Source organism: Sander vitreus, chromosome 1 (assembly GCF_031162955.1).
Source record: "Sander vitreus isolate 19-12246 chromosome 1, sanVit1, whole genome shotgun sequence".
Classification (NCBI taxonomy): Eukaryota; Metazoa; Chordata; class Actinopteri; order Perciformes; family Percidae; genus Sander; species Sander vitreus.
Window position 1 is genome coordinate 3,627,097 of NC_135855.1, and position 13,687 is coordinate 3,640,783.

The 13,687-nt window shown below is 40.6% G+C and overlaps 1 protein-coding gene across 1 annotated transcript in view; it reads left to right on the forward strand.

Annotated features, from left to right (window-relative positions):
• The window catches only part of LOC144521905 (neural-cadherin), a 340,271-nt gene that overhangs the window by 127,895 nt on the left and 198,689 nt on the right, over nt 1-13,687 (forward strand). The window contains exon 7 of the mRNA XM_078256568.1: nt 1,443-1,585. Within this exon, the coding sequence (XP_078112694.1) occupies nt 1,443-1,585 (143 nt within the window). The remainder of the gene's footprint in view (nt 1-1,442; nt 1,586-13,687) is intronic.

The window sequence follows — 13,687 nt, forward strand, 5'->3', positions numbered from 1 at the left end:
GGTTCAGCCTCTGTGAATGTCCTGCAGGATAGTGATTCACACAACGACACAACCAAGAACTACTCCTGTCTACTGTGTCTTGTTTTACCATAGAGGAGCATCCTAGGAAAAGTAAGATCTTACAACATCTTCACAACCAACACCCTACTCCGCATTCTCACTCCGTCACTTTGAAAGGTGTTAGATTGCAGGTACTCTTATGGTGGAGGGTGTGATGGTGGTGTGGGATGCTTTTGGGAAAATTACTTTATGTGTCTACTCTATGTTCATATGTGGTATATCTGAAAGTGAATTTTTTAGGTTATTTTGAATTTGCCCTGCAGTAGTTCCATACGCTACACCTCAGCTCTGCTGGTTTGTATTTCTAAAACTGTTAAAGGACTGGTCAACACCTTACGGCTCACTGTGAAAGCAATTAACTAGCTCGTGTAGTATGAGACCAGCAATGCTGTGTTTAAAAAAGATACCTCTCACATTAAACACATGACATTTAACACAATGTGTATTTCTGGCACATAGTCAACAACTTCAAAAGTTGTTTTAGTCGTGCAACAGAAAACTCAGACTGGACAGATAGTCTAGCTAGCTGTCTGGATTTACCCTGCAGAGATCTGAGGAGCAGTTAACCACTGTTCTCATAAATCTACTGGAGTGGAAGGTAATGGACATGCATCCTGCGGGATTTCCTGTGGCACCTGAGCAATCCCGGAAGTGGAACGTTGTGGATATAGACTAGGCCTCTTGTGTCACTTTGCTCACAGTGCGCAACACAAATACTGGTCCAGCCAACGCTCAGCTGATTGAAAAGAAAGTCATGACTTGCTATATTTACCAGATGTCAGACTGAAGAAATGGCACAACATCTCCTGGTAACATGGCCAAAGAAGTGATTGTTGATTGTTTACAGTAGGCTATTGATTAGGGCACATGCAGTGTGATTTATCCAGAAGGTCTTTAATGCTTACACCCTGAAGTTTCTTTTTAGCTCATATTTCTCCTTGTTTTGAGTTCTTTCTAATAATTTATTTTCTCCTAACATTACATCAAGCCAGCCCTGTTCATGTCTGTTTGCCCTAGTTGAATTTCAAATGCAAAGACCCACAGAATAACTAAAACGAGAAATGACACTAATGAGGTTATGATATACTGTATAGAGACGCTAAGATACTGGTGCATTTGGTTGGTCTGTAAATGGCTTTGCTCGTGACACAGTTATGATCCATCTCAATCAATATTTGTATGTGAGTATTGCAGCGTGTTTCTTTGTTCTAGGTGCTGACTACTGGTTGAATGAGATGGAATTGCTTAGAAACATTGAAAAAACTTTGTTGAAGGTGTCTAATTTTCACCTTTACAGCCATGTGTCAGGACATGTGTCCTCGTGCTGAGAAGTACCAGCATGGTGTTGATTGTGTTGTGTTGATTTATATGTGTTTGATCAGATATCGGACGTTCGTCTCAGAGGACGCAGGCCCCAACACGCTTGTTGCCACGGTGCTGGCGAAGGACCCTGATGGGGACGGGATCACGTATAAGATCACCACAGGAAACGAGGAGGGCAACTTTATCATTGACAGCCAAAAAGGTTAGACGTTTTCTCTTGTTTTTCTGATCTGGCTCTCATTCTACTAAGTGTTACTAGATTGTAGTTAGTTAGTTGGTTATGAGTTTATTCACATTCTCACCACATTGCAAGCAGGGCAGTACACAGACATCTTTATGTGCATACCACGCACAAATGGCTGAGGGGGGTTTAAGGGAATGGGCTAGTATGGGACAGCATATTGAGAGGATTGCTGCTAAATCAAACAAATAAAAACAAAATATAAAAAAATAACCCTGATGTCTCTTCGTCCTCGGGGTACGACCAGTAATGCCCCCTCAGAGCCTTTTTCTCTCTTCTTTCTCCCCCTATTATTGCTGTAATTGTTATTTTTTTATATAACAATCATATGCTTCCTCCTGTTTATCTCCTGTCTTGTCCTATTAATAGACTAGAATAGAACTTTTGGCTGCTCAGGGGCCTGTTATTATTGTGCTATTCACTTGCGTTGCACGAACCCTGAAATCTCCACAAAGATTGTTTTTTTCCAAATTACTTTCACTGTGCTTTGCTGTCTGCCCTCCCTGCTATATTTACATACACCGTATAAATGTAAAAGCTCTGCAGTTTGTCAAGTGTGCCTCAGAGAGTCTTGAAAATATGCTTCATATAGTGTGCATATAGTATAGTTTTATGTTATTCACCGTATCCACTATGCTGTGGGTGAGGATGCCTCACCAGCCATCCTCTTTCTGCAAGAAGCTTTTTCAAGGATTTTTAAATCCTCACAGGTCATGTCATGGAGACGTTAGAATAATCAGCCAAAGTAAGAGGAGCGTTTCCACAGTCGCTATGTAACAAAATAGCATCTGAGGTTTATAGTCACACATCTCAACTTCGTCTGAGGCAGTAGCAGCAATGTAGTGTGTGTGTGTGTGTGTGTGTGTGTGTGTGTGTGTGTGGTTCGACACCTTTTGTAAATTGCAACCCCCTCTGTATTATAGGGTAATACGATGACTTTTACAAATTCAATTACTCAAAACTTCAAGGCACAATTTTCTCTGTTCACCAGCAGTGACATTCACTGTCAGTATAGTCAGTATACACTGATAGTGGCGGTCGTTTTATCGAGCAGGGAGGAGACTTGTAGCTTATAACTCGATTCCATCTGCTATCAGATGATAAGCGCAGGCTTGCTTTTATATTGTTTGGTGCTCATGTGCATTAAAACACATTGGCCAACCTTCTGCCCGCCATCGCTCATTAAAGGTTAACTTTTTATTTCAAGTTTGTTTCCCCAGACCGACAAGCTTTAATAAAAGTTCGGTCTAAGAGCAAAGTTAAATGTCCGTCTGGTTGGTGGATCTCTTCTGATTTGCCTGCCACATTTGTATTTATTATTCCATGTGCATGCTGTCTATCTGGATTCGTATGACGTATTGGCATTACGTCCACATTGATTGTTTTAGCCACATATCTGTTAATACATAGGATGACTGTAATGGGTGTGTATCAATTGAAAAAAAACATCCTGTTGTAAGTAAGGGTGTGACTAAAATCGAAATCGATCGAAATTAAGTCACAATCTTGAATATTGAATACAAAAATTGAATCGTCAATACTGCCAAAAACTTGGTTGAAGTGCTGCGAGTCAGTCAACCTCCTGTAACTTAGCTAGAGCCAGTCAAAAGATAGCAGCTGCAGATGCTGGAGACCCAGCGACAGAACTTGAGCCTCCTCCTCTTTCACTGAAGTGTGTGAAAGTGTGGAAGTATTTTGGATTTCCAGTGAGTTATGTTGACAACGTTCGCGTTGTCGACAAAAAAGCCACAGTTTGCAAGCTCTGCTATGTGCGTGTACCATATTCTGTGTGTTTACCATTGCACATTAACCTAGCAGCTAGCGGATATTCCTTCTGCTTATAGCTTTATCCCAACAAAACCGCACGGTTGAGTTTCAGCCTGCATGCACGTTTTCTAGCCTAAACAGAGCAGCTTATATTGGATATATTAGAGAGAGCAACATCTAGCGGTCGCCCTCTTTCTGTCTGCTCAGCTGCTGTGCTGGCTCGATGGTGTTTTACACCCCCAATTAAGCCTTCAAGGCAGAGCTGCGACTGTCGTCTTCAACCATAACCATTGCCTAATCCTAGTGCCTTCCAGGCAGCGTTGCCTGGAAGACGACGTTGGGGGCTTCAAACACCAAACTCCGTGTGGTGCGAAGCGTCTACCCTCAGGATTGTCGGTAAACTTCTTTTTTCTTTTTACTTTTATTGACAAATTGTCAAGTTTCCAATTGACTGAAGATATGTTATTGTTACATTATGTTGTTAATACATGTTTTAAATTTGACAATGTAGTGTGGTACACGTGCCTGACTATTTACCCCACACTTCCCCGCAGTCTTTTTCTTCTCCGCCGACCATGGCAGCTCCCAGATCAATCACCCTCACCAGCTCCCCCTTGTGGCCTCATATGTCACCACCCCGTCCTCCAAACAAACACTCTGGCTGCCTATTCACGTACCACCTCTCATTGTCCAACTGCATCCCTTCACTATGGTCAAACCGTATTTTGTCATCACGTCAACACAGCAATTCACAGCATGCCAATTTGCTCAACCTCTGTCCCCTTCCCCAGTCCTCCCAACGAATCCCAAAACAACGTCATCTGAACATAGCACTGCTCAACACCCGATCGCTAAGTAATACAACTCTCATCCTGAATAAATTCATCACTGACAACAAACTGGACGTCCTCTGCATCACCGAAACCTGGCACAAACCCCTGGACTACTTCTCACTCAACCAGATCACACCAACAGGTTTCACCCGCACAGACAAACCACTCACTGAGGGACGGGGAGGTGGCGTTGCCACTGTTCACAGAAAGGACATTAAAATAACCACCATCTCCATCCCAGCCACCCTGTCTTTTGAACATCTCACCTTCAAACCCTCTGGTACCAGTCCTCTCGTCACTTCTGTTATCTACCTACTTATCTATCTACTTTTTCTGACCCATCTCTGTGCTATATCACACTCTGTCTTCATCCTTGGAGATTTTAACTTCCACATCGACAACATCAACTGCAAATCTGCCACTGTATTTCTGGAACTGTTAAACTGCTTCAACTTCTCACAACATGTTAACTTCCCCACCCACACTCATTGTCATATCCTCGATCTGGTCCGCTCCACTGGTCTCACAGTAATTCATCTCTCCAGCGTCAACCTCCACATCTCAGACCATCTTGCAATCATCACGGACATCAACATCCCCATTCCTTTCCCAAAAGACAAGTGAAACATCTCATTCAGGAACCTCAAATCTATAAATCTATCTGCTCTTTCAGCTTCTCTCTCCAATTCAATATCTGAATTTTCTGTTAATTGATTAATCTTTTTTTTTCTGTATCAGTACTAATAAAAAAAAGAAATTGCTAAGCCTCTATCACGATTGACAGGTCGGCGTGTAGCCATACTCCTAAAGCATCGCCTGCTTTACCTTCTATTATAAAATAAATGGGACCGTAATTTACTAAATGAACATCATGCTGTATTGAAGAAGAATTCATAACTAGTGATTGAGAACGTTTACTGAGGTAAAAATTCAAGTGAGAAGTTTTAGTATTAGTATTAGTATTAAGTATAGTATACATTTTCCCATAGACTTCTATAGACTTCTTTTTGGAGCCAGCGGACCCGCCGCCTACTGGAAATGAGATAGAATGCAGGTTTAGGGAGCTTCCGCATTGGCTTCAATTTTCAGATCTGGAATTTGCCGCTTGGGTAAAACACTCAATATACATGCAACACAAATCCGAGCTGCTTTAAGTGTGTTGCTTTGTCCTTCCCCTATGTCACTATCACAACACATGTCTTTATTAAGCACACCTTTAGTAGTAGTAGATGGATTTACAGGAAAGCAACTAACATATCCACACATGCAGACACACAGAGGGAGGTGAGCCTAATACAGATTCAGCCAGTCCAGCCAATGCACTACACAATTTGTCTGCACCAGAGCATGTGAGCCAAAGTGTAATGCTTGTAATGTGATCCAATATCTTGTTTCAAAGAGCCCAATATTTGGTCATTAAAACCATTTTATGACTCCTATAATGGAAGGCGACCACGTTGGATTCTGCCCACCCTCTCCAACCCATCTCATTCTCTCTCTGCTACTGCTGAAAATCGTTTGTTGCCACTTCTCCCACCTCGTTGCTCCCTCCCCCACCACCCTCCCAACTCATCCCAAATGGCCGACAATTGTTTTCCTTCCTTCCGGCAGAAGCAGCCCTGCCAGCCTCCCTCTCCATGTTAATTTGCCTGTAACTCACCCCAGAATACAGTGCGTGTCCCTGAGATTTAAGGTGCCCATTAGGATGGGAGCAGGTCGGTCAATATGATGATCACGCTCTTCTATTAAAACCCATAAATACAGAAACACCCGCTACCCTCCTCCGAGGGAAGCAAGTATTTCCTGACAGCTAAGGGGAAATTCTGGCGCCAATAAACAGGCTTGGATCATTTCCTTCTTTTTTTTTGCTACGTTTTATGGCATTACGAAAAAGAGTATTTCCTTGAAAAGGAGGCAGTAGGTGAGTTTTTTTCCAGTGAAGACTCCTGGTTGGGGTAGCATTAGTCTGTCTTGTTTTATTTCTATTATTTAGTCTTTCCTCCTGAACTGCTCACCTCCATCTATTGTGTTTGGTCTGATATGCTGACCTGTGTCTGATCCTGTTTTATGTAACAAACCCACATTGTTTTGCCCTTATTCTTCCCCCTGGTTTCTTCTGGCAAATACATTGTTATTCTCTCTTTCGCTTCCTCACTAGCTCTCTTCCCTCTCTACTTTTAAAGCTCCTTCTTTGTCAGTCTTTCTTTCCTCTTTCCTCTTTCCTCTTTCTCTCCCAGCTCCAGTCTCCAGTCGGCATGATGTTGACTGGAGGAAGCACTCCCTCCCTCCGTCCCTCTCCTCCTACACCCCCACCCCGATTTGTCTCCAGTCCTCTGTGTTGTCTCTCGCTCATCCCTTTCCTCATCTTTCTACTTCCTCCCTCATGGCTGTCTTCATGTGAAGTGACGGTGGCTCACTGACCCCCGAGGAAACATCTTCTCTGATAAGCGATGATATGTGCTGGCCCTTTCAGCAGCAGAGCAACACTCACACACTTGTAGATATGGAAAATTAGGACACACTTCCACTGTATATGGGCATACATGTAAGCACACACACATACACAGACAGATGTGCACAGACAAAACCAGAAACATGAACAAACACCTACATGTATACACAGAATTACACACAGAACCAAACGCGTGTGTGTGCATGTGTGTGTGTGTGTGTGTGTGTGTGTGTGTGTGTGTGTGTGTGTGTGTGTGTGTGTGTGTGTGTGTGTGTGTGTGTGTGTGTGTACACCCAGAGACAAACAAAAAGCTGTATTCGAAACTGTTCCCTCATTCACTCACTCACTCTTCCCTATATAGTGTTTATTAAATAGTTAACTATATAGGGAACGACCAAACCAGATTTCGGACACTCACTACGTCCCTAAAACAAACCAAGCCCCCGGGAGGATAGTAAAAGGTTGTATATACTGTATGTTGCATGCTACATTTCCACTGTATAGAAATTAAAGCCAGCTCCAATTTTCCTTTTCAGTTTTCGCCGTTACTTCTGCTTCTTCTTCTCCTCCGGGAAAACACGGCCGTGTTGCATTGTGGTATACGGGAGTAAAATGTAGGGTACATTGTATGTACACTCAAATTAGCTGTGCATTGTGGGTATTTTATAATGAACTATATAGTGAAAGAAATTAACAGAGGAGAATTCAAACACCACTACAAAATGGCGAACACACTATATAGTGCACTATTTCCATGACAGGGAACGGTTTCAAACACAGCTATAGAGAGACACACATACACACAGGGACATAAACCATACTACAGGGACACATATCTCATAGATTAGAACAGACGCTCGCTGTATGCTTTGTTCTTGGAATGTCCTAAAACCTTTTCCATGTCCCATTTTCAACCACTTACCCAGCATGTGTTGCACTTGTCTAAGGCTTTTAGGTCCTATTAGATGTTTATGCCAACCAGAGTCAGAGCAAAGCAGGGATCGGACTACAGGGCGCCTCTGGTGCTCCCTGTATATGGAACATAGCAAGCAGCCAGTAGCCTCTCTTTGTATCTGCCTGCTGCCTTTACTGAACTGGTCACATTTATCTGGCCTTCTGTCTCAATTCATTAAGCATGAGTGCACTCCGCCGTGCTGTTGGAACAGCGTGGGTGGACAGAGGGACTGGTGGTAGAGAGCTTACATTCTTAATGCATCTTTGGTATGGATATACATGTTTTTTTCTAACTTGTGATTCTAGGGTTGAGCTTTCTGATATTAGAAATTCAAATGAATCTATGACTGCTACTGTTGCTTTACCTATTACGTTCTTCAGTTACTGCTACCATTACTATGACTACTTTTACTACCACAGTACTAGTACTAATAATGTAAAAGGTCCGTTCCCCTAAATTACTATTATTTAAATTATTATATTATTAACACAACATATTTTGTCACTTATTGCAGATAGTATTGGTTTAAATGCCAAGGTTTTGAGACTAAGATTTCTGCCCCCAAAAACAACACAATTGATGTGAATGGAATCTAATTTGTGGTGCTCAAAGCATTAAAAAATACATTACAATTTACCAGCAATGTGTCTTTCCTGAAACAGTGCCCTCTGTTATTCTGGACAATCCACAGAGCACATTGTCATAGGGATATTTCTTTCAGTAGAAATGAAAAGTGTTTACTGTGAGGTCTGTAGATTATCTAGGGTTCCAGTCACCTCCGTTGTATAAGGGTGACCATGTTAGGTGCATGGCTCTAGGGATGGCAATGTATGTTGGCCTCCCCACCACTGTGTTTCATACTGAAATAGCTATATCTAGCTATTAGATGGATTGCCATGAAATTCATACAGGCATTCATGTTCCCCAGATGATGAATTGGAATGACTTTGGTGATTCCCTGATTTATTCTATAGTCTGCTGGCATTACACTCACCCACTGAAATATCTCATCAATTGTCAGATAAATTGGCACACCGTTTTGTACAGACATTTATGATTCCCAAACTCTACCTCGTACATCACCATGACGTAGACATTTGTGGTTTTAAGTGAGATATCTCAACATCTATTGGATGGATTGTAATACAATGTGGTACATACAGTTATGTCCCCCTCATGATGAATTGTGTGATCCCTTAACTGGTTTATGATCAAATCCCTGCAGAACTAATGCCATTCCCAGCAGCCTGGGATCAGCTGTATGAATTCTACATTTATGGTGTTGTCAATCTGAGAATGTTAGCTTGCTGACATTAGCATTGAACTAATCAGTACAGCCTCACATAGCCATTAGCATGGCTTTCAATTAGTCATAGTCTTTAGGTGGACCAACCCTTTAATTTATCAAGCAATGTTACGTCATCCATGACATACCATATATGCACCACAGTAAGAATAACTGTATATTTAGCAGCTATCGTACCACTTGCTGTCCATAATACTAGCTCATAAAGATAAGTTGTCCATATTAATTGCAGTATTGAAATCATCTACATTTAAATAGATGGTTAATTTATTTATCATTTGTGACTAGTTTGTTTTTACCCGTCGGTTGCTCTTTCTGCAGCAGACAGTTGTTCTAATTTTAGTCTTTTTTTACCTCTGTTTTTTTTTTATCATGATCTCTTGTAAGCCCATTGTACAATGCAACCCCTATCAACCCCCAGCCATGCACCATACAATAGCCTATTTTGGTTTGGATAATGAGAAATTGGGAGCAAACCATCCAGGCTACTGTCATTTGCATGAGCAAATTGCCTCTTCTTTTTTATCGGAGTTGAGGTGTCCAGGTGGGAGATTTCTCTTGAATACATGTAGCTGGTGAAGTGGCCAAACCATAACAGTCAACAACAGCATTGAAACTTGAAAAAGTGTATGGACACTTATTCAAGCATTAAAGAAAAAGCAGAGTGAACAACAAAAGTCAGGGTTTAAATGGGATGCAGCCTTGAGTGTACAGGCTATCGTTGATTGATTGATATCTTTTATTTTGAACATGTAAATAAAATAAAACATCAGATAACAATAGCAATAAAAAAAAAACGTATAGTGTGTAAAATAAATGTAAAATACGTAAAATAAAACGTATGTACTCCTACCCCTTTGTACCCTTTCTATCATATTACATGAGTTAGCTACAAAATAATAAGTCTATAGAGATAATAAATCTGTCATCGGTTCTATTCACATTCATATATTTAACCATACACAACAATAATTATACACATACCACAAATTGTTCAATTTAAGCCCAGGTTATTAATTGCATGTGTTTCTCTGTACCTCTGGAATATAATTTCTTTGAACATCGTTTTGAATTTAAATATGTTTAGACATTGCTTTAATTCATTATGTAGTTTATTCCACAATTTAGTGCCACTGACAGATAAACAGAAACTTGTCCTTTTAGTTCGAAAACTGGGAGTCTTAAAATGTGACTTTCCCCTTTCCCCCCTTTCGTAGCCCCCCTCTCTTTCAGAATATCTTTTCTGTATATTGCCAGGCAATAAATAGTTTATCGCCTTGAACATAATTACTGCTGTTTGAAATCCGACTAGGTCAAGTCATTTTAATGCTTTAGACTGTGAAAATAGTGAATTGGTGTGTTCCAAATATCCAGTGTTATGAATTATTCTTATTGCTCTTTTTTGAAGTATAATTAACGGTTTCAATACATTTTGATATGTGTTTCCCCAAACCTCTACACAGTAATTTAAATATGGTAACACCATTGAACAATACAAAATGTGGAGTGATTTGTAGTCTAAAATGTGCTTTGCTTTAGCCAAGACTGAAATACTTCTAGACAGTTTTGTTTGGATATATTTTATATGTTGACAACTGTCAACATATGCATGTTTTAAAAGTTAAGAGTTTGGTTAGGTCCCCAGATGATGAACAAGGGAATATCAGAGTCTGTACATTATCCAGTCCACCTCAGAATTGAGAAAAAGACCAACAAATAGATAGGATCTCGGTCTGTTCAACATGGGCCTGGGAATACCCAAAAGCAAGGCACTATGATACTGTGTGTTTTCATAGTGTACCACATTATTTAATATAAAATATTCCTCGAAAGGATTTATGGATCGTTTCCTGATGCGATCCCCTTTTTTATTTATTGATTTTTATTACTGATCCAGAGAATGTTAAAATATAAGCACTCCTGCAGGAGACGTTTAGGAATGATGGCATGTGTCTTCAATATTTAAAGCATTTGTGTTTCACAGTGGTACAAAATATCAAAATATCAACAATGTTTTGTGTGCAAAGTGTTGTGAAAATTGGGTCAACTTTGTAAGAATAATAAAACTGAAAACAGTTTAAATACATGCATGTGGTGGATTTGTGTTCAACCACAGAATCTGGACTCCCTTAACAGAAACGGCAATGTGTTGCCCCCATGAAATACGAGGAATGAAATTAAGCTGTGAAGTGTATTAATAATCTGCATACTGTGCAGGCTTTTGAAAAACATCCCCTCGGTTTTCTGTCACTGCTGGACTGTATTATACTCGGCATTAACCTCTGCAGATGCGTTTGCTGAATATACGTGTTTGTGTGCATTTAACCGTGTAGGGATGTGTGTGTGTGTGTGTGTGTTTGTGTGTGTGTGTGTGAATATATGCATTTCCGTGTCTTGACACTATGTCTATGCCTGTGTCTTTCTTGAGCCAAAGCTTTCTCCCCTTACACCTCTATGGGTGTAAATTGGAATTATCTTTCCCCCTCTCTCTCTCTTTCCTTCCCTGTCTATTTGTATATCTTTCTCTTACACACACACACACACACACACACACACACCCTTCCATGTACCCTTAACCATGGACAGCAGTGCCAGGGAACCAGCCATTGTGACAAACCTCGAGACAGACACCCCCTCCATGGCAATCCTCCATCTCTTGTGCAACAACACACACACACTCTCGCAGACTCAAAGGCTAACAGAAGGGAGGTAATGTACAACAAGTGCTGCTCAGAAATGATGAGCTTGTATAGCATTATCTTAAGTAGAACAGCAATTCTTCTCTTAGCTTTATCGTGTTTCCTTTATTAATAATTTTGAAAGACTCATCTACAAATCAATAGAATGTAAATCATCCTCCCGCATGTGTCGTCCAAGTGCAGTAGCTATGAACACACGCACATAAAGGAAGAAAAAATCGGAACATTGTCTGCCTGCAATCTGTCATCAGTTCCTTTGGTCTGGTAAAGAGAGATAGTAGGATGCATAGCTCGCACACACATACTTATCTATGATAGGTGTACATATTATTCTAATCCAGTGTCTCTTGTGAAACAGCAACCAAGTGAACACATGACAGCCGTAGCATCTGCCCCTGCCTCTGAAGATAAGGAAGTCTGCACTTTTAGCCCACACACACACGCACATTCACACACACACACACACACACACACAAACACACAAACACACATAGACACGTATAGAGTAAACAGAGCACCAGAGGGAGAGATGAATACAGAGTGAAGGAGAGTCATTCAAAGCAGAGAGTGGGATGCAGATGAGACGCCTACACCGGACTGAACGAGAGAGTCAGTAAGAGAGAGGAAGAGAGAGACACTGGATGAAATGGAATGCCAGAATGATGGCACTAAAAGGGAATACCAATCAAGTTAACTATTCATATGTTATGTTGCCATAATAAATTAAATCTTTTAGAGCTAAAAACTGAAAGTAAGTCTGTGTCCAACAGAATCTAATCTCTCTCTCTCTCTCTCTCTCTCTCTCTCTCTCTCTCTCTCTCTCTCTCTCTCGCTCTGTTTCTCATTGCTTGGCTTTTCTTATTTATAAAGGGAACTGTTGTGCCTTTGCAACAGCACAGGCAGTGTGAAGGACCATGTGGGTTATTTTCAACCTTGTGCTCACTTTACTCTGGCATCATGTGAATTAGTTCATCACTTTACTTCATAGATCTCAAACAGCTGAAAAATGATGGGCAAATTTACAAAGAATGGACTGCGGCTGCTGACAGCACCATGAATTGTGCATCACTTGCAACCTCTACCTCGTCTCAAGGTCCGATTCACAAAACGTATTGAAAGCAAAGCATTGAGCAAATTGCCCTTTTTTGGTGTATATATTGTATATATATATATATATATATATATACAAACACAAACACACACACACACCTTACCTTACAGGACCTTACAGCTACGCTCGTTATTGTAAGTGCAATGATAAGTCCAATAAGTACTTTATCAAAGCGTATGACTGTGTGTCCCAGCCCAGGCCAGGATGGGAAATTAACTAATGATGTAAACTGTTTTTATGTTTAACGTATTCTGACTTATTCAAAAGACGGAGCTTTAAGAGTTCCTCTCTTTTTCTTTTAAAGGATACATTTTGTAAGAGCTACACTGAAGTTGGCAGTTTGATAAATGCAAGTTATTTCAATTGATATTCTGTAATATTTCAATCTTCGTGTGCTAAAACGGCACATAAGTTCCTGTAGATGGCAATACACATTCTCCTATTTCTGCCAAATAAATGAAAAGCATGTTGAAATGATCAACGTCTTCCCTCTTGCTGTATCAACATCTCACCTAGCTTTCCTCAGAGATGGTCCCAATAATGGGCTTAAAGTCAAGTCAAATTCAGTTTGTGGATGATTACATTATATAACTATATCATTATTTAATACCGTATCCTACATTGTGGATAATTAAGCTATATATCATTTGTGTTTCACAGTGATAAAAAATATCAAAATATCAACAATGTTTTGTGTGCCAAGTGTTGAAAATTGGGTCAAGTATAGTGTAGTAAATGACCAGATGGCAAAAGGGCATTTAACAACTGCTGTCGAGTGTAGTGTTAACTAGCGTCACGTGCAGCAATGTTTCTGTTGCCTGTAACGTCTGTAACATTTCCGAGCATCAGTGGCACCAGAAAGAGGCACCGAAATCCGCGTTGCTATTCCTGCAGCAGCAGGATGTGTTACGAGGAAGTACGGCAAAATAGTGTCCTGTTA